Consider the following 23,953-nt stretch of genomic DNA (forward strand, 5'->3'; position numbering starts at 1 on the left):
TGAAATGCATGTAGTCTATAGCATTAACCTATAAGCTTTTGCTTATCGATTAATCGACTACACTATTACATACCTAGTAAAAATTTTAAAATGGCAAGGTAGGGCGAGAACTGCCTATCCCAAAACCCTATCAACCCTATCCACAGAAGGCCCCTCAATTGCAGAGGGTCCAATGTCCAGGCAGACAAGCAGATCTTTACCAAAAGAGGATTCATGGTGCATTTGCCAAGGTCTGATAAAGAGCCTTCCATGCATTTTAGGTGCCTTTCTCATTTGAGTCTCTGTAGCTCCAGGGCCTTAATCTACCCATGGAATCCTGACTGCAGATACCAGTGGGTAAAGAGGGGAACATACCTGAGGTGGAACATACGCCATGACCCCATAATAGTAGTTTTCACTAACAGAAAGGATCAAGTCTATTTGTCATAACCAGAGTTGAACCGTTTGACTCGTTCTTCACAACAGGCTGAAGAATGGTGTGGGGACACTGAACAGCCATCACTCAGTTAAATAAACTGACTTGAAGCAAAGATATGACCAAGGAAAACTAGGTATTGAAAGCAATCAACCTCCCACCCCTTTAGCCATCTTTTTAGCCAGAGTATGCAACAGAACAGATAAGCTAAACAGATTCTAAATATGCTAGGGAGAGTGGAAAATAGTGATTTTTTTTTTTAGAGAGAGAGAATTTGACACAACAGAGGACCACAACAGAGTAGATTGCCACAGAGTCCAACAGAACAGCAGAGAGGTAGTTCAGCGGGACTAGAGAAATGAATTCTAGCAGCACAGATGGTCTAGCAACTAAATAGAATAGTGTGCTGCCATGCTTTTTTCCGCATTGACATATGATGGGTGTTAGGAATCTTGCAAAAAGGCTTGGCAGCTCAGAGCTTCACAACAGCAGCATGAGTGCCATGGAAGGAAGAAAAACAAAATGAGCAGCATCAAAATTCATTCTTTCCAAGCAAATGCAGTTTTTGGTCAGGGAAGATTGCTTCAGTGCTGAAAAGGAAGTCTGAGAAGCATTCAGAATATATGGCATTAGAAAATTCAAGGCATCGTGCTTGGAAGTTGTATGCGGAACTACAGGCAATCGGTAAGGCAGACACCTGGAGTATATGTCCTTCAATGTTTAACCTATAGTGTTCAGAGAATATAATGGTCAGGCATGAGGTGATTCATCATTTCGTAAGACTGCTGAAGACAGCTTTTATGAGATATAATCAGTACTTAGTAAATGGCATAGCATTACTTTTTTTAAGGTATCCAAATGTCTGGCGTGGCACAGAAAATCAAAGAGGAAACATTTCCTTTATGTATTAAATTTTCTTTCTTTGATATCTTCTGTGCCAATCCAGGCCTCCTCCCTTCAGGTTTAGTACTGTCTTCTGAAAATTTCCAGGAGGACTTTTTCAAAGAGCAAATTTCATGCTAAGACTTCAAGATCTAAAATCATATGTGGTGTATTTTACACAATAAATTACAAATATAGGCACTGCTTTAGGAGATTTAGCTGACTGATGGGAGCTAGCTAGCAGGCCAATTGGAGCCAGAAACTTCCTTGTTCGCTCGTGATGACATCACTAAAAATTCTCAAGGACTTCACTGGAGTTATGCCAATTTACATGAGTTTAGGATCTGTCCCTCAAAGTAATGTCTTCATCTGCTGGCAGATTGGGACCATAAGTATATGCACTTGGACTATCAAAGAAGATCTCTCGGAAAATTAGTGAGGACAAATTTCCTTTTATTTTTAGTTCAGAATTAAATCTAAATTGTGCTGAGTCAAAATAACTGGGAATGCAGTCCATCAGTTATGGAAAGTATTTAATTTATTTCCAAATTATATAATTTAAACATCATTTCTTGTTTCTCAGGTCACGGAGTTAGCAGGCTACACAGCTCGAGTGTTTAACATGTTTTCAGTCTTTGATGAAGTGAAGAGAGGCATTTACAAAAGAACTGCTGTTATTCAAGAGATTGAAACCTACCACAAGAACGAAGATAAAGCAGAAAAACACATTGATGGCCCGTTGGAAATCAAGGGTGGGTAATTCACATTTTGATACCTTTCTCTATAAAGCCTTTAGCGTGGTATGCCACTTTACTGGTATAAATAAAGGTGTTCTTTAAACAGTCCTTGCTGTTATTTCTAAGTTGTACAGACCAACTTCTCTCCCATTGCATATTCCTAATCTACGTCTTTGCAGTTTTCTGTGCCTCCCAGCAGACAAAACTTTTGTCATTTATGAGTACTTAAAATAAAACTATTATGAATAACAAAGTTTTGTAGTGGGAAGTGAAAATGTGAACTTTGGTTTGTTGGCAGGAATGCTGTACAGCCAACAAAGTAAAACCCCTTTGTATGGGGTGGAAATAAAAAGTATAGACAAATATTGTTCACACAAGCTGACTTTTAATGACAAGGCTGTAACAGCCTTGTGTAGAAATAACCTTAGATTCCTTCACAATATACTCTCATAAGGGCAGGCTGGTAACACTCCATCAAAACCTCAACAAAAAACTGAGGTTATTAACTTGTTCTCCCCTTCCCAGAAAAAATCTGCTTTCTTTTAAATTTATTTAATTTTCATTAGAAAACTGAAATCTGAAAAAATTGATTTATTTTTATTTTTATTTTGTAAGTAGGATTTGGTTCCAGATAATTTCAGGCCCTGAAAACCAAAATGTATTCAGTTTTCATATTTTCAACAAAGTCAAACATTTTCACTGAATTTTTCTGATCAGCTCCAACCCTCCTGCCTGCCTTTTCCCTTGCTCCCCCTACCCACTGTGTTCTGTCATTTCTCCTCAGTTTCTTCCACCTTATGTCTGTCTAGTGATAGAGATGCAGCTGTGTTAGTCTGGTCTAGCTAAAACAAAACACAGATCTATGTAGCACTTTAAAGAGATGGTTTATTAGGTGATGAGCTTTCGTGGGCAAGACCCACTTCCTAGTGGGTCTGGCCCATGAAAGCTCATCACCTAATAAACCATCTTGTTAGTCTTTAAAGTGCTACATAGTCCTGATTTATGTCTGTGTGCCTTTGTAACTGAATTTTTACTGTGCCTTATTACCCATTTCTGTCGCTGCTCCCCCCCAGCTAGTTTCTTCTCCACTCCCCTCGTGTAGTCTTTTGACACTTACTCCATTTGAATACCCTATTGGACTCCTTCCATTTCCTGCTTCCCAGCTGTTGTTGACAAACCAAATCCCTTCCCCACCCTCTAGAAAAAGTTAGCCAGTCAGAGGTGAAGAAGTTAAATTGCTGTGTGTGAAATATTTTCTTCCTCTCTTACAACACTATTGCCCTTCAGCATAGATTTCTCAACAGAGTCATAACAAACACCCTGAGGTGGCACATTCATTAACTGTTAGCAGCTGATTTCTTGACCTTGTAGGACACAACGTGTGACTACTAATAAAAACAAGCAACATTTTGTATTAGCTATGTTTTCTAATGTAGTAGAGAAAAAAGTTTTGTAGTCCATATAGTAGTAAATTAATGAACTTGACCCAAAAGCAATTGTTCTTTAGCGTGACTACCTATTTATTTTAAAGACTGAATGCAGTTTGGATATGAGAAGTCCTACTGATGTTTCCATGTGGTACAGCATCCCATTCTTTTTCTTATTTCATCAGCTCATACCAAAGCTTTGTTTTCACCTACTTTGCAGAGGCTATATGTTTTTTGAGGCTCTCCCATCATAAGTTTCACTGTAATAATAATTTTCTTCCTTTCAGTCTTGATAGCTTCAGAAATCCCAGCACAGGAATGTATAACAGGGTGTGTGGGGTGCATGTATCTGTGCACTTGTGTGCGAACACGTAAGTGTGCATACTGTTAATAAAAAATCCATATTTTAAACTGCCTTTTAGGGCAAGTTCATTACATTGTCCATACCACTTATTTTCTCTTAAATCATTAATAGGAACATGTGCCACCAGATTGTTATATTATTTCTCTGTATTTACTATAGTCCATAACTGTGTTGACATAGGCCAAGAAAGAATGCCATTTTAAACAGACAAGGTGGGTGAAATATTTTTTTTTTTTATTGGATCAACTTGTGTTGGTCAGAGAGACAAGCTTTTCAGCCACACAGAGCTTTCTTGCACCTTGTCTCTTTTACCAATAGAAGTTGATCCAATAAAAGATATAATATCATCCACCTTGTCTTTCTAATATCCTGGGACCAACTTGTATGCAGTGTAGTTATAACCAACCTTTTAAATACTTCAGTCCAGTATTACATTACTGTACTTCAGTCTTTCTGTAGCATTCCAAATTATAAAAATATCATTATAATTGATATCACTGCTTCCAATATTATATTCCTCATTATATTAAAAACAAATTAAACAACCTTACATGAAGAGATCATTAAATTCACAAAGTCAAGCACTCAAATGTTTGGAAATCCCAGAATTAATGTTGCTTGTGCAACTCTCACCACAATAGCTGCATATTTTACAAATGCTATTAATTGATCTACACAACATCCATGTGATATTTGAGGGCATTATTTTTACTATATTCTAACTGAGGCATGATGAGATGAAGGACAAATACATCACAGGTTCCCAATTTGAGACACCTAGAGATTTCAGATTTAGCATTTTTATATATCCAAAGTTCATCTGTGACTTCTGTGGCTGTCATGAGCACTCCTGAAAAATCTGGTCCCACCTGTCTGATGTCCGGCACCTAAAAAATAAGGAGCTCACAGTTAGTTGATAATAGTAAACATTTTGGTTCAAGTGGCTTATCCAGCATATCAGATGGGAGAGGCATGGAGTAGAATCTAGTTCTCCAGAATAGTATTTTAATTATCTAACCATATTCTCCTCCAATAGTCTTCTGCCTTCTTCACTGCGCATTTCCTTCTTGTGAAGGAAAATGTAAGGCAATCTTAATTATAGGCAGTGCTACCAGAGCCACCTGTAACAATCCTGTATATAAATATTATTGGATTCATTTAAGACTTAAGAAAATATGTAGTGTTGTCAATTAATTGCAGTAAACTCGTATGATTAACTCAAAACATTCATCCTCATCAACAACCATGGCTTAATGCTTGTTGGTGTCCGATGCCTCCCTTGCTATTTCCTTCCATCTTTCCCTGTCCAGTGCGCAGTGGCTTAGTTTCTGTAGACTAGCTCCGCACCAATCTATTATATTATCTACGCATTCTCTGTGGGGTTTGCCTCTCCTATTCAGACCATCCATCGTGCCGAATACCAGGGTCTTAACTATTCGCTTGTCATTCATTCTGCAGATATGCCCGAATAGCTGTAACTTCCATTGTACAACCTTCTGCAATAGGTTCTCTTTTGGCTGTATCTTCCTATATAATTCCTCGTTGGTGACCTTCTGCATTCATCCTATTCTCAGGATCTTTCTATAACATCTCCTCTAGAATGCCAGTATCCTTCTCTTCAAATTTTTTGTTATCACCCATGTCTCACATCCATACAACATGCTGCTAAATACACACATTTTCAAGACATTCAGCTTCGTTCCTAAGCTAGTCACTTTACTTTTCCAGATCTTATCCATCGCCTTCAAACTTGCTCTTGCTTTCGCTATTCTAGTTGCTATTTCCTTCTTACAGTCTCTAGATCGTACATCGTATTGCTCCCCAAATATGTGAACTTCTCTAGTTCGATCCCATCTAAACTGATCTTCCTTCCTATTTCCTTATCTCCAAATACTGTTGTCTTCATTTTATCGATATTCATAATCAGTCCATACCGCTTCCCTTTATCGGGATTAAACATGAATCGTGATTAATCGCAGTTAATTGCTTGACAGCCTTATAAATCTGCTGCTTTTTCATTCCCTCTTGCTCATCAAAATGCATTTCTGGTATTTTTAGGTTGAATGTGCCATTGTTTGGCCAGAATATAGAAATATTAGATGTCTGATTTGTTTTTTGTTCTAAAGCTTCAAAGGGGTAGCCAAGTTAGTCTGTGACTGGAAAAACGTATTCTTAGAAGAACTTAATCATTAGTTCCCATGAATTGTTGTAAAATATCTGTGTGATTGATTGAGTTTACACGTTAAATCCTTTGCTAAATCTAAAACAGTTATTACATGCTACATTTATATATGTATCCATAATCACTTATAAGCTAGCTATTACTGTTTTTATGGTTTTTGAGGCACCAAATTGCCTGAGAGGATGGCAACAGGCCACGAAATGCCTTCCCCTGTGGTCTCATTGCTGAAGGAGATTAGACTGGAATATTAATGGCAAATTTTTCCTAGGATGTGAAGTCTGGAAAATAATGGAAAGCATCTTGTGTTTAAGGTGGATGCCACATACGATGCACACCTTATCCTCCTTAGAGTTGGGTTGAGATAATGATATGACTGTGGTTACAGTCTATCAGACTGTCTTTAGACTGAGAGCAGCACAGGACGGAGGACAGAGTCAATATGGTGGCCCTCGAGTATTGGCCTAGTGGTCAGAGTCTGCGCGGCTGCCCTTGGAATGAGGGCTGTGTTGCTTAGCAGCCAGAGTCAGGGCAGTGGGCAGCCAGGTAGGGGAACCCAAGCTTTCCCACTCTACCGGAGTCCCGGGCTCTGTTGACAATGGGAATGGTCATTAGTCAGTGAGGAATCCTACCACTGACTTTGCTGAGGTAGTAGATACCATCTGCCCCCAGTCACATCCTACCATGTCTCCCGAGGTAACAGTCCGTATAGTTTCAGGGTCTTCTGGCAGGGCCATCTGGAGATAGTTGTTCTCTAGATTCTGTAGTTCCCGCAGTCTGTGGCTGTAGCAACTCCTGGCCTGGAGCCCTTATAAAGCGTCTTTTGTCCACGATCAGCCTAGAATAAGCTAGGCTGCTCCCTTTTATTCTGAGGCAACAGTTGGAGCATGTCTGACATGATCTGAAGGGCAGGATTTCCACCACCCACAATGTGAAATTAACCATCTCTTGTCCAGTGTGAAGTATGCACATCCTATCACAGAGGTCTTAAAAATACCTATTTATTTATGGTTTCACAATCAATCATACTTTAAATATTGGGCAATGTGTAAAGCTAATTGTGGAAAAAAAACCTTCATTAGTAGTAATAATAATGAGCACTTCTATAGCTTTGCATTTCTAGAGTTTTGTACAGACTCAACTAACTAATCCTCACAGTGCCATAGGGAGCAAGTTAAGAGTTGTCTCTAATTTTGCTGAAGGTTTAAATTGAAGCACAGAGAGTTTGAGACTTGCTCAAAAGGCCAAGGTTTAGAATTCCAGAAATTCATGGCTGTCAGCCTTGTTCTTGGACTACTAGATCAAACTGCCTCCCTGAATGTTTCAGTAACTTTTTTTTGTTTAACTTATAGGAAAAGTTATTGATGTTGATCATGGAATTATTTGTGAAAATGTTCCTATTATTACCCCAAATGGAGATGTGGTGGTTTCCAGACTTAACTTCAAAGTAAGATGATATGCAAGAATCTTCTGATTGTTGCCATCACATTAACACAAAACAACACAGAGTTCATGTACCTTATGTTAAATACTTGGAGAAGAGGGGAAGTCAAGAAAGGTAGGCATAGTGGCTCACTAGTGGCAGATATGTACAGTGTATCCTGCTCAAAGAAAATGGAGCTTGAGGAGAAAGAATGGTTTGATTTGTGTTAGTCAGAATAAAAACTACAGCTGGATTTTCAGAATTGCCAAAGGGAGTTCTGCATCCAACTACTGTCTCACAGAAATTCAGTTGAAGTGCTTAAAACCCTTAGGATGCTTTACAGATCTTCCAAGCCCAGAACATTAGTGCAAACAGAGTCTGTGAAACTTCATTGGACTGTTACAAGTAGCAATAGCAACTAACAGCTGACAGTATAATCCTGAAGGCCCAATCCTACAATTTTTGCTCACTAAAAATTCACATAGTTTTCAATGATTTATTGCAGATAGCAGTTGATTCTTATTGACACCACCTTGTTAATGCACTACCTTTACTGAATTGCTCTAAAATATGTCACAATGTCCAATGTTAATGCAATAATTATATAGAAATAGGTGAAAGCATTGGAAAATTGCATGAGAACTTTCTCTCCCTCATTTATGCATCTAATTACTCCTGTTACGTGTGTGTGTGTGTGTGTGTGTGTGTGTGTGTGTGTGTGTGTGTGTGTGTGAGAGAGAGAGAGAGAGTGAAAAACTTTAAGAAAATAATCAACACTTGGTAGAATAGGGCCTTTAATTTGGCAAAACTCACAACTTCTTTAAATGTGTTTCATTTAGCACTATAAAATGGTGGATTGACATTTGAGTAGAGATACCTTTATGTTGTTATACTTTACCTAATAGATTTGTAGAGAGTATTCACATTGCCATTGTGTCGGTGGTGGGAGGGGCGGAAGGTGTAAAGCAGTGTTTCTCAAAGTGGGCTATGCGCCCGCTTTGGGAAAGCCACTAGTGGGCCACGCCACCTTGTTTACCTAATGGCTCTGTAGCCATGGAGACCTGTGGCTCCCTTTGGCTCTGGATCACCGCTTCTAGCCATGGGGAAATGCAGGAAGCAGCAACCTGAGCTATGCAGCTTCCTGTGGCGCTCCTTGGCTGGAAACGATGAGCCAATGGGAGCTGTGAGGTTCTGTGGCTATGAAGCCTGGAGGTAAACAAAGGTGGTGCAGGCCCACTAGTGGCTCCCCACAGTAGGCCTGTGGCTCACTTTGAAAAACACTGGTATAGAGTATGAATAAACAAAGGTGTGTGTGTGTGTGTGTGTGTGTGTGTGTGTGTAATTATATATAATATGAGAAATGCATAAAAATGACCCTATATAAATAGAAATGGCAATTTTAGTTTAATTTTTCACATTATTAGTTCTTGCTTGTACAGTTTCTATTCATTCAATTAAGGTCATGCCCCACATACCGTATGTTACTATATTCGATGCTTTGTGAGATCTCCATTAGTGACTATTTCACTCATACAGAAAATATCATCGTAGGCTGTGTAATGAGATTGTGATGTAGTTCATAGGAAAGTTAAGGCTTGTAAGATTCTGAGTGTTCGTAACTCCCTATAATCCTTTCAAACTGAAGTCAGGGGTTGTTAGTGCTTGAGAGGAATATTTGGCTCCAGGCATAATTTGCAGATGCAGTACAAGGAATACTGAAGTCAGGATTCATCCTAGATAGTGACATATGGTATGTGGGCATGTTTTTTCTCAGCTCCCTGTGACTAGGGTTTAATTTTGCTACATGTTAAGATGAATTGCAGTCAGATTTACTCCAAGACACAAAGTGCCCAAATGGTAATAAAGGTTTTAGTGCTAATGACTCATGTTCTTCCAGAAAATAGCCTGTGTAGCAATACCATGCCCATCTGGCTTGTTTCTTAAATTAGAAAAACACACCTAACCAGCATCTTTGGAGCTACTAAATATGATTTATTTTAGTTTTTTCTTTTGATTTTTTGAATCCCCATGTTATATGCAAACATAGCTTTTCAAGCAGAGACTGAATAAGAGTTATAGTCAGTTTCACAATATGTACTCATTTAAACTAAATGCTTAAATGACTTTATTGTGGGATGTACTAATCTGTGTTGTTCTATGCCATTTGATGAAGAATGATACATTTTGAACTTTTTGTTTCATTTTCTTGATTTATTTTAGGTACAGGAAGGAATGCATCTTTTAATCACTGGTCCCAATGGTTGTGGAAAGAGTTCTCTTTTCAGGATTTTAAGTGGTCTATGGCCAGTCTATGATGGTGTTCTCTACAAACCGCCTCCCCAGCACATGTTCTATATCCCACAAAGGTATGTGCTTAGTCTATATTAGAATTTTTCCCCCAGTTTTCTGAGATTTGGTCCACTCTACAGATTGCTAAATCCCTGTCACGTAAAGTGTGGTTAGAAGGTGGTAACCCTCGCCTCCTTGTTACTGAAAAGCACAGAAGAATTGCTGCCACGTTCAGTTGCAGGAGGACAGCTCCCATCACCAGTTCCAAAGAGGGTTGGGGATTAGCCCACATGTAACCGGGCAGGACTAGATGATTAAGGAACATTTGGGGGGAGGGGGCGGAGCCGTTTTGGCCTTGAAACATAGTTTTATTTTCTTTTGGTCAAATAGAGGTTGTTTTAAAAACAAATGTGAAATTAAATTTCACAAGTGGGGAACATTTTCCCCCAAACTTAAATTACCATTAAAAAAACATAATTGCAACATAAACCCCTAACTAAATCCAGCATTACGTTTACATTATCACTTTTAAATGTGTTTTTTGCCAAGGAAAGTATGTTTTAATATTTCCCTTGCAATCTGTAGGCCTCCCAGAACACAAAACAATCCAATACATTCCTGTATTTCCCTTTTGAGTTATAACTTAGATGTTTTTGCAAAAGCTAAATCACGCACTGAAAATCTTTACTTGCCTTTTGTAGTTCACCCTCTTCATTTTGGTAAAAGTAAATAGTCATGAAACTCTTTGTGCTCTTTTTAAAAAATAACAGTGATAAAACAAGATGGAATCTGGTACATGATGGAAAGATTTTTCTCTGCTGCTAAACAGAGCTTTCAAAACAGCATAAAAAGCCAGCATGTAAATAACACAAAGGAATGTATTGTAATTAGCTCAGATTAGCACTGAATAGAAGGTAGTGAGGTGTTGAACCCACCCAAGAGGAACTTCTCAGAACTTCAGGGGAATTGTTACATCATTATAGAAATGAACAGTATGCTTTTGCCTGGAAGAAAGGTTTAAATTGTGAGCAGGATAAAGAAGGTAAACCAGGCACTTGTTATCCTTTCTCATATCAATAAGAACAAGAAGACACTTAATGGGACTGAAAGGAATAAAATGTAAAATTGATAAAAGGACACTTTTTAAATGACAATATTAGCCTGTGAGATTCCTTGCCACAATATATCATTAAGGATCAGTAGTTCAGCAAGATTGGCGGGGGCGCGGGGAAGGATAATGAGCACCTTTAGTTGCAATAGTAAGGATGGAAAAAAATTTGAAGGGATATAAACTGTCATGCTTTAGGACATGTTACTCAATCTGTTAGGAAGAAATTTTCTTACGGGGAGTTTATTTTATAAATGCTCATTTGCACTGTTACCAAAAGCATCTGGTTCTGGCCATTATTGGAGACCGAATATTACGCCATTAGATAACCACGGCAAGTCTTATGTAATATCAGCATGGATTTGTAAAGAACAAATCATGTCAACCCAGTCTGATAGCTTTCTTTGATAGAATAACAAGCCTTGTGGATAAGGGAGAAGCAGTGGACGTGGTAAACCTAGACTCTATAAGGCACTTGACACCATCTCGCATGACCTTCTTATCAATAACTAGTGAAATTGTTACCAGATTTACCCATTACTCTGGGTTATGCTCAGGTATTAGGGTTACTCTTACGGGGCTACGGGAGGGTTAATAATTCTATCAGTGTGCTGCTTGTGCTACTTGTGCTCTCATATGGAGTTGAATTCTCCCTGCTGCCAATTCTCCCTCCCAGTGGAGCTCACCTGGGTTCTTCCCACCTTAGAAACACATGGACTCTCTCTCACCCACTAACAGAGCATGTCTGAGGGGACTGGTTAATCCGCACTCACAAGGTGACTCCTTATATGTCCCTGGACTCAGCAGGCTGGGTTTAACAGCAATGCCATGCTGTACCCTCACATGTTTTTGGACTCAGTGGGCTGGATTTAACAGCTCTTTAAGCTGCCATCCTCAAATGCCCCCAGGTTCAGCATATATATAATGAGCTTCACTAGGTATGTTAGAATTAGGCAGGCAGCATGGTGTTTTATGTGCTGGCTACTTTGTAATTATCTTTTTCTATATAGCTACAAATAAATGAACTGATGAAAGCCAGGTCACAAAACACAACAAAACTGTACCAAACTGAGTTCAGAAAGAATAAGTGCAATAGAGTCCATAGCTGTTGCAAAATAAGACTTCCTTCAGTGTACAAGAAGTTGTGGGCAAATAGGGCTTTTGAGTCACTCGTCTTCAAAAAGCATGAGATCCAGGACCAGATAGACCAGGGGTGTCCAAACTTTTTTCAAAGAGGGCCAGATTTGATGAAGTGAACATGCGTGAGGGCCGACCATTTTGCCTGACATTCTTTGAACCATTAAAATTAAATGCAAATTAACTATTTTATGCAAAGTTTATTGCAAACAGCATACTTTTCATTTCATCACATGGATGACAAATCTAAACAGGTGTTAAATCACTCTGCCTTTCATATCTGAAGGCCAGATGAAAAAAAAATCCAGGAAGCTGAAATATATGTCAGGAACATTGTAAAGTACATTACATATTATTGGTAATAAAGGTTGTCTGTCAACTTTTAAGTTAAAAAAATATGAACAGGAACATAACACCAAGTATACATGTTGTGTCCAAATATATTTATAACTGATTTAGACCAACTGACATTAACTGAGATTTTACAACGTATTCATCTCAATACATATGGATTCGTTGGGGGCCATAAAAGATAGATATTGCCAAATTACCTGTGGGGCCGTATTAAACCGGAACACGGGCCGCAATTGGCCCGCGGGCCAGACTTTGGACATGCCTGAGATAGACTATAGTAGTAGTTGTAGAAGAATGGATTGCTTGTGAGAGAGACTTCTCTTTGTATATACACAACAAAACAGATTATCAAGCTTAACACACAAGTAGCTTAAATTGTAGTCTATATGAAATAATACAGTCCTCGGAACTCAAAAGTTAGGAACTGCTCAGTTAAAGTTGTCCATAGCATCCTTCTGGGAGTGTGCTGAGTGTCTCTTGCCCCAGAAAGAATTTCCACAGCAATGAGCCTGCTGTCTGTCTTGGCTACAAGATTCATTTCAAAGTTCTTAGCTAAGTTCCATTTTAGATTAGGTGGCCCCTTTAAGGTCCTCTACTTCAGAGATGAACAAGTCACCTTCTCTGTGGATCAGATAGGCACTGCTCAGGCATAGTACCTCCCTGAAGTGCTCCCCAAGGAAAGAAGATGCTGCATAAAAGCTTCATAGCTGCTATATGGCAGCCCCTCCATATTGCTCTGTGGGCGCAGAACATGTCTGAGACATGCAGCTATGGCAAGGCTCTATGGTACGAAAGAAGCAGGGCTAGGATTTCGCTTTGAGCACTTGAAAGACTCTTTTAAATAGTACAAAGGCATTTTTCAGTGGGCAAAGCAGACATTAGGTGAAAGGGGTAAAAATGAGAGCTGGAGCTAGGACTCTTCTAAACTCCTAATAGAAAGTTTTGTTGGGCTGATGGGTTTAAAATTCTCTTGAGGAAAAGGAAAGTCTCTGTGTTGCTAATTTCTTAAAACTGAGAAGCTTTGACCCTCAGCCAGAAAGTAGCTTGTATTTGTAAAAAGGACTGTAGGATCTCAAAGCAGGGACCCTATGAACTTGACAGGATTTACTTTACTCTTCTGGGAGCTTGGAGTGAACATGGCCAGTATAATGATGTCCCACTCCTAGGTGGGATGCTAGGCAAGTATTCAGGGGACTCTGATTATAACTAAAGGGGAATAACTTAATAGTCTTTGGTGGGGTTATTTTGAGGCCATTGAACCCTCCTTTTTTGTAGCGTGTATTATGAATTGGATATTGTGTTTTAAATATTTGCTTGTTCCTGATAATAAGAGACAGAGAATAACCCCAGCAGACTGTAAATGGTGCTAGAATCTTGTAACAGAAGTAAATTGCTAGTTGTTTTGGAAAATCTAGCCTCAGGGAATCAGTTTGTTTATTAGCCTGTTACAATTTGCTGCATAGTCGGGATGAGCTTTTTAGTTGTTTGTTTTAAATAATTCAAAAATTGAAGACTTAATAACACTCTGTTCACCGGCCTGATTTTCAGAATATGTTGGAGAGGGGATGCCAGGTTTGCCATAAAATTTCTTTTGAGTCAGACAAATGACTTTTTATCAATCTGAGATAATGTAAGAAGACTGCAGGTCATCACAAAAGTGAGCAATAGTCCTGGACACCTATGTAGATCACCACTTTCATTTACTCTTGGAAGAAAAACTTGTTGCATAGCAGTGTGCTCTTAGGCCATGGTATGCTGTTAGTGCAGTGAATTTGGCAAATGAAACATGGGGTGGCTTATTAGATTACAGCTTGTCCATAAAATACTATATGTTAAGAAGCACAAAAGTATACTTGGAATTTCTTTTATCTCTGTTTCAATATGGGTCTGTGATAGACCTGGGTGGATTTGGTTACTTAGTGGTTAGCACACTTAGGCTATGTCTAGACTGCAGCCTTTTTCCGCAAAAGCTTATGCAAATGAAGCACGGAGTAGAATATTGCTGTGCTTCATTTGCATAATCAATTAGCACCTGTTTTTGTGCAAGAGGCTTTTGCGCAAAAAGGAGCTGTGTAGACTGCTCCTTTTTGCACAAAGCCCCCCTCTTGCACAAGAGCCATTCTTCCTGGAAAAAATGAGGAAGAACAGTTCTTATGTAAGAGGGGGATTTTGTGCAAAAAGCTGATAGAAACTAGCATCTTCCTCTGAGCAGCCTTCAGTAGAATATGTTGAAAAAGAAACAGGTACATTTCTAAGGCCTAGGAAGAAGTAGTCTGATTTGAAACTAATGGTGGCTGTGTTATTAAGTGTTATTGAAATAGCCCTTGAGCAACACTTGCCTTTTCAAGCTAGATTTAGTTTAGACAATTGGCCATTAATTTATGTGAATATAGGGGATGCTTTGAAACAAAAACCCCTTTCTAAAGTAAATGCACTAAGATCAGAGAGGGCTTCTGTGCACCCAAATAAAAGATATTTTATTCATCAGGCCTGTTACTACTATATCCATCGACTAGGACACAACCGTCACGATATCATCTTAAACGTGATTCACAATTCAGAGGAGTTCTCAAATGACATAGTTCAGTTCAGTGCTTCATCTGAATTAACAGAGGATACCTCCAATGTTGAGGGGCTTTGCTGTTCCCCATCCTCATGAAGGGAATGTCCATCCTACCTTTATTAGATCAGAAGAGGCCTAGTCTTTGTCATATGTATTTGGTAAGGAGTTTGCCTGACTGGATCAGCAGAAGACATGCCCAGTTTTATGAAAGATTCACTTAGAACTGCAAAGATCAAAGTGTTTTAATTTGCACGTGGTTTCTCAACACAAGGATGATCAGCAGATTACTTGTGAAATTCATCTGGGCTTATTTCCAGAAGTGAAAATTGACTTTTTGGATTATCTGTTGTTTCCTCTTAAGCCATACAAAGTGCCTTGACTACTACACAGATACTAAGTCTACTAATTAGTGGAGCGCCAACAAGCACTTTCTGTTGTGTAGGTAAAGAGCTATGGAATTCCCAGATTGTGAACCACACTTGGCATGCTGCTGTGGAATCAATATTTTAAATTTATTTGCATAAACCAAAAGCCCTTTTGTTGCAGAGTGATGAATTAGAGTGAGACAGGATTCGGTCACTTTTTGTGTTTTATAACTTTGGGTGAGTAATGGTTAGAGAATTGCTTATTAGGGAGGTGAACGTGTACCTGTACACACAGTTATAACCAATGAGCTGGGCTCATCAGTTAACATGCATGGTTACATGCAGCTCTCCCCCTCCCACTCTCCCCCCGCCATCTCTACTCTGCTGCCTATGTATCAGAGGCAGCAGCAGCATGGGAGGGGGGGAGAGAAGGTGGAAGCCAGTGTGCATGGAGAGCTGAAAAAGACGTAGGGGAAACATGTTAAAGTAACATTGTCAGACTATACTTGACAGATGTTTTACAGTATCACTAATTATGAAAGTACCCAGATCTGATTTAGAAAAGCAGTTAAGCATTTGCTTACCACGTAGTGTTTGTTTCCCTGAGAGAGATCCTTTAAAACTTAGTTTTGGTGGCAAAAGAAAGCGCAATAAGTTAAGGTGTGGATATTATCTATGTTGGGAACCATTTTATACCTTAAACTAATTAATTGATTATCAGTATTTTGATGGCCTAGATTCAGTGGAGAAATATAATGCCTTATGTTTAATTTGAGTTGTTTGCTGCAGTTTAAATCCTTAAGTTGATTTCAGAACACTGTAAATGTTGAATTGATAGATGAATACAATAGGGAATACTTAGTATAGTAGAAATATGTTGTTTTAAATATCATATTAGAGCTGAAGCGTCAGCCCCACTACCCTGGGCCAAAGCTGAAGTCTAAGGGTTTCAGCCCTGGACAATGGTGTTCAGGTTACAGTTCTCCTGAAACTCTTGTGCTTTGGCTTTGGCCTCTCTGCCTGGGGAAGTGGCACTTTGGCTTTGTCCCTTCCACCCAGGTTGGCAGGAATCAGGTGGGCTCAGGCTTTGGCTCCCCCTCCTGGGATCATGTAGTAATTGTTGTCAGAAGAGGGTCACCGTGCAATGAAGTTTGAGAACCTCTGATATCAGAAAGTCTGTAACACTTAAGTAAGGCATGCGTTTACAATCCTGACTTCTTCGCAGGCTCTTTTCTTCTAGAGATGTGCCTCACATGTTGGAGAGATCTCAGAATCATTAGTGTGATTTTTCTGCCTTTGATAGAAGATTCTAATTATATGCACAAGAGTGAAAATATCTTGTGTGCTCTATCCTTCGTCCCCTGTAAACTGTTAGTGTGTGTGTGTGTGCTAATTTCATTCAGCTTTGGTAATTGATCTACCTGAAATATTTAGAAAGATGTTCTTGGATAGCTTTTGTACGTGTGGAGAGGAAAGCTTGGTGTAGAATATTTTAAGCTCAGATGATTTATTTATAACTTCAGAAGGGTTGTAGAAACTTTAGCTGGCCCTTAAAAGACCCAGGAACTAGATACAGTAGAATCAAATACATTATGAACCAAGTCTACTGCTCTCTAAATAACATGGCTTTTAACTAATCTTCACTTCCACTGTCTTAATTTCTTTTTATATAGTGCCATGTTCTTCCCTGCTAAGATTGGTATCTGCAGTGGAACATAATTAATTTCAAGACTTTGTAACTTTATTAAAGCTTTTTTCTTTGTAACTTTATTAAAGCTATGATTTTCCTTTGTTCACTTTATTAATCCCAGCAAAGAGTTAAATAGGAGCTGATATCGCCTTTAAATTTGTAGGTTGGAATATGTAGTTGTAGGTTGTGTCCAGATTCACTAAAGGACTTAGATGTATAATGCTTAGCACTACAGTACTGAACTTTAGGCACCTAGAAAATCTCAGGAACAACACTGTGTCCCACCGTGCCTGGGTGTGGCCCCTAGGCTCCCTGTACAAAGAATGGGGAGATGTGTACCTTAATGCGGTGCACAAAAGACCGCAGCACTGTAGTGGTATGCCTACACAACAATATTATTTCAAAATAACTAGGGTTTTTTCGAAATAACTTAGTCTGCATCTACACAGCAGGCAGTTATTTTGAAATTGTCAAAATACTGTAAAGCTGGAGGACTTCTTACTCCAACTCCTGTAACACTCATTGTTCAAGGAATAAGGGAAGTCGGAGGAAGAGCGTTCTTTTTCGAAATAAGTGCTTTGTAGACCCTCCCAGTTTCAAAATAAGCTACACAACTGACATAGCTTAACTCGCATTGCTTATTTTGAGTTAAGCCCTGATGTGTAGATGCATCCTAGGTGGGGTAGTCCGCACCTAAACTAGCCCTTGGGAGATGCTGATTGCAGAGTTTGTACTACCCTTGTGCCTCCCTGTTTAATGATTCACAAATGGGAATAACCAGACAGCTGGAGAAGGTGGTGAGTCCCACCTTATAAGTTTTAGCCCAGTGGCTTAAGTACTCACCTGGAACATGAGAGACCAAGGTTCAAATCCTCCCTCCCATGGAAAACATTTGAACAGGGGTCTCCTGTCTCAGGAATATGCTGTAACTACTGAGCCGTGGGAAGTTCTGATGTGGAGCTCCTTCAATCTCTCCTCATTTATCCACTGTGGATAAATAATAAAAGACCAAATAAAACAGGGGGACTGGACCCTTACAGCCTTAGAGACAGAGAGAGTGATTCTGCAATCCCGTGGTTAGCATACCCACATGAGAGGTAGGAGACCTGGGGTCGGTCACCCTGCTCCAATTGTTTTTCATTATTTATCCACAGAAGAACACCTTCAACAGGAGATATTGAGGGAGTCCTGTGTGAGAATACCTCATATCTTGGTGGTGAGAGCACCCTCCTGAGAGGTGGGAGACCCATGTTCACATTTTTTCTTCATCTCTGGGAATGAGGGGGGAATTGAACCTGGGTCTTCCCCATTCCTGCCGAGTGCTTCGAATCCTTGAGCTGTAAGGTGGGTGGCAGCATCACCACTTCTTCCAGCCTGTATTTGAATGGACCTGATCTGGGAGGCTGCCTTTGAGCACACCTACCAAATGGTGCTCTGCATGTGACTTAGATGGGTAAACACCTGTCTTTCCCCCAGTTTGTGGCTCATTCTGGGGCACAGGCAGGAGAGAGGCATCCAGATGCCTAGAAGGGGGTAGCAGCGCACATAACCAGAGGCAGGAGCATAGACACTGAGCATACTTTTACCTTGAAAACATACTCATTGAGGATATGTCTATACTAAGAGAAGATTGAAGCTGCTGCTGTCAATCTTCCAGGGTTTGAATTGGTGGTCCAGTAAAACAGCTAATTCAAACTGAGATGGGTACTGGTAGTCCTGCTACCGGTCCTGTCGATGCTGGTAGTCCTGCTTCCATGAGGAATAAGTCTGCAGTGCGGACAGAGCCAAAAGTCAAGTTAAGGTACTTTGACTTCAGCTACACAATTAATGTATCTGAAGTTGCATATCTTAATTCGACCTTATCCCATAGCATAGACATACCCTGAGTGAGTTTAGGCATCTACAACAGTCAACAGTTTTGTGGATTGCAGTGGAGCCAAAACTGGGGCATAAATGTCAAAGATTTACATCTAAGATTTAGGTACAGTCTGGAGTTAAGGTGCATAAGTACCTATCTGGGTACTGGGCCTCCCACTGAAATCTGATTTCAGTGGGATTTTTATAACCTATTTCACGAAGTATAGGATTTAGGCCAACACGAAGATTTGTTGAAAAATCCCACCCATATTTCTTTTGTTACCCAGATAGCAGCATAGTCCTACCGCTGTGTTAAGGGGGCCTCTGCCTTTCCTATCGCCCTGTTCTACCGCTGTGTTAAGGGGGTCTCTTGCCATCCTGAGGCTGAAACTTTAAAAGCATGTCAATCTGAGCATGGATTACTGGGATATTAGATATCTTTTATTTTTCTTATGTAACCCAATCCTTCCTTTCAAGCAACAGCCCCCATTTCCAGTCATAGTTGCAGTCACCCACTCATCCAAGATTATATCAATCTCTGAGTCAACTGCACAGAGTTGTGATTGAATGCTGCAAACTGTGCTTTCTTTTCCTCTTCCCCATACAAGATGGAGCATTTCTGTGACAGTTGCAGCTAGTAGAGTGGTCTTGATCACTTCTGAAATCAGCTCCCCTGTGTGCACTTAGCTTTTCATTTAGAATGAACCCTGTCACAGTCTATTATAAGCCTCTTAATTAAAATATACCTTAAATGCATTAATTACTGAATACTGTTTTTAATTAGGATCATAACCCCTTTAGATTATTTCAGAAATGATCAACATTTAATCAGTTACAATAATTTTCTATAGTAAGATTGTGGATGTTTAGAATACTAATCCATTCTATAAGCACAGTTACCTTAAGCTGTTTTGAACTTTCATGTAAAACAAAACGAACAAAAATGAATAAATTGAGGTAGTATTTTTAAATGCCATATTGTAGGTATGGGTTTTTTCTGATTTGGAATACGAATTTCCAGGTATCCAAACTTGGGTTTTCCTCTCTGCTACTCTGACAATGTTTATGCTATCGTGACCCTCCATGCTTCCAAACAGTGACTTAGCAAATGCTAGTACAGTCTGACTGGAGTATAGTTTTTCTATCCTGTCATACATTGTGGATCAGCATTTCTTCTCCTATGGTAACACAGAAGCTGTATTCTAACAGTACAACTGGAGAGATGAGTAGCCCTTACAAAGTGGCTACGTCTACACTGGCCCCTTCTCCGGAAGAGGCATGCTAATTTCAAACTTTGGAATAGGGAAATCCGCGGGGGATTTAAATAAACATGTCCGCCGCTTTTTTTCTGGCTTGGGGGAAAAGCCGGAAAAAAGCGTCTAGACTGGCGCGATCCTCCGGAATAAAGCCCTTTTCCGGAGGATCTCTTATTCCTACTTTCAGGTACCCTACTTTCAGGTAGGAATAAGAGATCCTCTGGAAAAGGGCTTTATTCTGGAGGATCGCGCCAGTCTAGACGTTTTTTTCCGGCTTTTCCCCAAGCCGGAAAAAAAGCGGCGGCCATGTTTAATTAAATCCCGCGGGGGATATTTAAATCCCCCGCGGATTTCCCTATTCCAAAGTTTGAAATTAGCATGCCTCTTCCGGAGAAGGGGCCAGTGTAGACGTAGCCAGTCTCTTTTTTAGCTGTACATAACAGTAATGCAAGGAGTATTTTTTTTTTAAATGAAGATGTGTCTAAACTGGGTAACCATGTAGTCTTGTTGCTAAATCTTTTTCCTTCCTCATCATGTCCCCTTTCTAAGATTTTGTCTCCCTCGTGCATAGTTTAAAACTTAGACCGTAGATGTTCTGAGACCGCAGTGTCTGGCATGGAATGTGTGTTGGTGTTATCTTTCTTTGAAGCCCACACAGCAAGTGAAATTCCCAAGCTTTAGAGACAATTCCCTTGTTACATAGTAAAACAGAAAAGCTGCCATTTTCTAGTCTGCAGTGAATAGACAAAGTAGAAATTAGTGACATAGCAGAGCCAAAAACCAGACTGGGAAAATATCAGTTCATGAAAATATGATGCACAACTCCAGCGACATGAAAAGCATAGCTGGAGTTGACATACCTTAGTTCAACTCATCCCAGCATCCCCACTGCGGGAGGTCAATAGCAGAAACTCTCCAGTCGACTTCCCTTACTTCTCACAACCCATAGAGTACCAGGCCTGATGGGAGGCCCCATCAGCAGTCAATGTAGAGAGAATTTAATGAACAGATGGTGTTTATTAAAGTCATGGTGAAAACCTAGCAGGCAGCTTAAGCCATCTGTTCAGAGGATGAAAATACCAGTGATGATTTTGTAGGGAAATGACTGAATGGTTGTTAGCAATTAATATTTCTGTGCCTCCCCCACTCCAAAAAGATGGTTCTGAAAACATTTTAAGTTTCACTAAATGCTAGTACAATTTGCCAAAGACAAACAAAAATGGAGAACCTTCGTTGCTGCCCCACACGCCAGCAGTCTTAATAGGTATTAACTTAACTTAAATGCTAGTACAATGGTTCCCAAACATGTCATTGGCAAAACCAATGTTAATGAATTATTTCCTTCCATGACCCCAGACAGCACGGAAGAATGGCATGACCTCCTACATATGGTGTGGGAGAGATCATGCCAAGAGGAGGTCGGGGCGTGGGGATTGTCCTCATGGCATGATCTTGTACTGCTGTGTGGAAGTTGCCATTTTAAATGATGTCCTCCGTGCATCCCAAGCTCTCACACAGTGTACATGCAAGGTCTTGCTCTTTCAGAGCAACCTGGCATCCTCCACATGTGAGGGAGAGCCATGACCCCATGTGTTGATGACATGACCCCATTTGAGGTTGCTACCCACAGTTTGGGCCCACTATGCTACTGTATACAGGACAACACCATTGCCGGCACTGTTACAGAGGATGCAGTTGAGGCCTATTTCAATGCCACTGATAAATGTAAAACGGTATAGGGCTGTAGTCCTGTAAGTCTGTAACTAGGGCCTGCCCAAATTCGCAGTTCATTTTGGTCAATTTCACAGGGATAGGATTTTTTAAAAAATCTTACATTTCATTATTTCAACTGCTTAGATCTGAAACATCATGGTGTTGTAATTGTAGGGATCCTGAGCCAAAAAGGAGCTGGGGGTGGGGTTTGCAAGGTTATGGAGGGTGATACTGATTCCCTCATTTCTGCACTGCTGCTGACCGCAGTGCTGCCTTCAGTGATAGGCAGCTGGAGAACAGGAGCTGCTGGCCTGGAGGCTTTGGGAGAGAGTTTGGGTGTGAGCTCTGGGCTGGGCTAGGGGACTGGGATGCAGGAGGGTGTCAGCTTCCTGGAGGCACCACCCCTGAAGCTCCCATTGGCCACAGGAGCACTTGAGGCAATGCAAAGAGAGCGACACACACACACACTCTCTGTCTGTCTGTGTCTTTGTCCCATCCTCCTCTCCCCTCCTGGTAGCTACTTCTGGATTTGGAAGCAGTGTGGCGTGGGTGGCCAGGAAGCCACTTTAACCCCACTGTGCTGGCAGCGGGGACTCCTGGGCCCTTTTAAATCACCCAGGGTTGGCAGGTGGGTCCTGTGGGGACACTAGGCCCGGAATTTTGGTGGAGCTGGACCCCTGTTCTCTCATTTTGGTGGAGCACAGGCCTATACAACTCAGTGCCCGTGAGGCCAAGGTCCTGTGTCACTCAAACCTATAAACAGTGGAACGGGATCTTTCTCCTAGCCGGGGGGGAGGAAATGCTGAGAAGAGAGCAGTTCTTAAGGACGTAATCCTGATCTGCTTCCTATGCAAGTCCATTTAATGTGGAGTGTGGCCCCACTAATCTAGTTTCCCCACAATTGGGACTTGTCTGCAGGTCTGTTTATCTTACTCTGTTGTATATATCATTTGTGTGTGTAAAATTAGACACATGGAGCAGGGAATACTTTGTGAGTTTCAAATATGCGAATGGGAGACACAGAGGGTGTTACCTGCAACTTCTAGATGAGCCACTGTTAAACAATCTTTTGTCCTTTAGTCTGAGCAGTGGTTGGTAGGGAGGGGCCTAAACTCCTTAACAAAAGGAATAGGAAAGGAGAGGCCTGGGTCTTTTGGCTGGGCTGCACTTGAAGGAAGGAGCCTGAGACCCCAGGGTGGGGAAGAGAGCCCTGGTTTGGGTAGTGAGCTTAAGTTTGCAGTGAGGTTTCAGTGGAGAATTAGCCAAGTGGTTTTGTTTCTTTTGATTTGTAACCTACTTTGCTTTGCCTGTTTTCACTTACTACTACTAAAATCCTACTGCTTCAACTTAATAAAACCATTTTTATTTTCTATCAAACCCAGTGTAAGCGATTGTTACCTGGAGGGGGGCGCGGCGCAACTAGTGTGGACATTCCCCCCTTTCATTGTTAAAGGTGGCTTACCTAATTCTTTGGGGTTTGATCCTGTCTGGAGAGTGATATCCGAGGAGGCTGGGCCCTAAACTGCACTTTCCTTGGACCTGAAGTGGTTCAGTGTCTGTACTGCTTCTCGGTGGGGGCAGGGGCCTCTGCTCGGGGCCTTGGCTGGGGGAGACCAGTGGAGCTGGCCCAGCAGGACTGGGCAGTGAGGAGCCCCGGGCAGTGAGGAGCCCCAGAGAGTGGGAAGGTGCATGGCAGTGGCCGTGTCAGCACCCCAGGAAGCACCCCAGAGGGGTCGTCTGTGACTGCACCCCGTCACAAGGTTCATCCCGCCCCTCTGGTCCCTGCACAGACCTGCTGCAGCCACGGGAGAAGTGCCTCTCTCCACCAGCCCTGGCCCCAGCACAGATTGGCCCTGCACTTACCACAGCCCAGGGAGAAGTGCCCCTTCCTCAGCTGTAACCCAGTCCCACCACATGCCTGTTCCGGACTTGCTGTGGCTACGAGAGAGTTGTGCCTCTGTGGGCCCTTCTCCCAGCCGCAACCCAGCCCCACTGACCCGAAGAGAGGGAGGTGCCTCTCTCCTGTCCCCAAGCTGCTGTGGTGAGAGAGGGCTGGGGGATCCTCTCTCCCTGGGGCAGCCTTCACCCCAAAATCCTCATCCCCAGCATTACCCCAGAGCCTGCACCCTCAGTAGGAGCCCTCACCCCCTGCCCTGAGTCCACTCCCGTGCTCCAAACCCCTTGGTCCTATCTC

The 23,953-nt window shown here is 41.1% G+C and overlaps 1 protein-coding gene across 3 annotated transcripts in view; it reads left to right on the top strand.

The window, feature by feature from the left end:
- The window catches only part of ABCD2 (ATP binding cassette subfamily D member 2), a 60,960-nt gene that overhangs the window by 14,084 nt on the left and 22,923 nt on the right, over window positions 1-23,953 (top strand). Inside the window, exons 4-7 of one of the 3 annotated variants that reach the window (XR_012903508.2) lie at window positions 1,881-2,049; window positions 7,357-7,451; window positions 9,648-9,793; window positions 18,088-18,277. Coding sequence is in view for 2 of the 3 variants with exons in the window: in XM_089778645.1 (XP_089634771.1) it covers window positions 1,881-2,049; window positions 7,357-7,451; window positions 9,648-9,793; window positions 18,088-18,214 (537 nt within the window). In the remaining variant the exon portion in view is untranslated. Of the gene's footprint in view, window positions 1-1,880; window positions 2,050-7,356; window positions 7,452-9,647; window positions 9,794-18,087; window positions 20,112-23,953 lie in introns of those variants that run through there. The other 2 variants (XM_089778645.1, XM_006120406.4) reach the window with 2 other exon arrangements.

Source organism: Pelodiscus sinensis, chromosome 1, assembly GCF_052426305.1.
Source record: "Pelodiscus sinensis isolate ZL-2025 chromosome 1, ASM5242630v1, whole genome shotgun sequence".
NCBI lineage: Eukaryota > Metazoa > Chordata > Testudines > Trionychidae > Pelodiscus > Pelodiscus sinensis.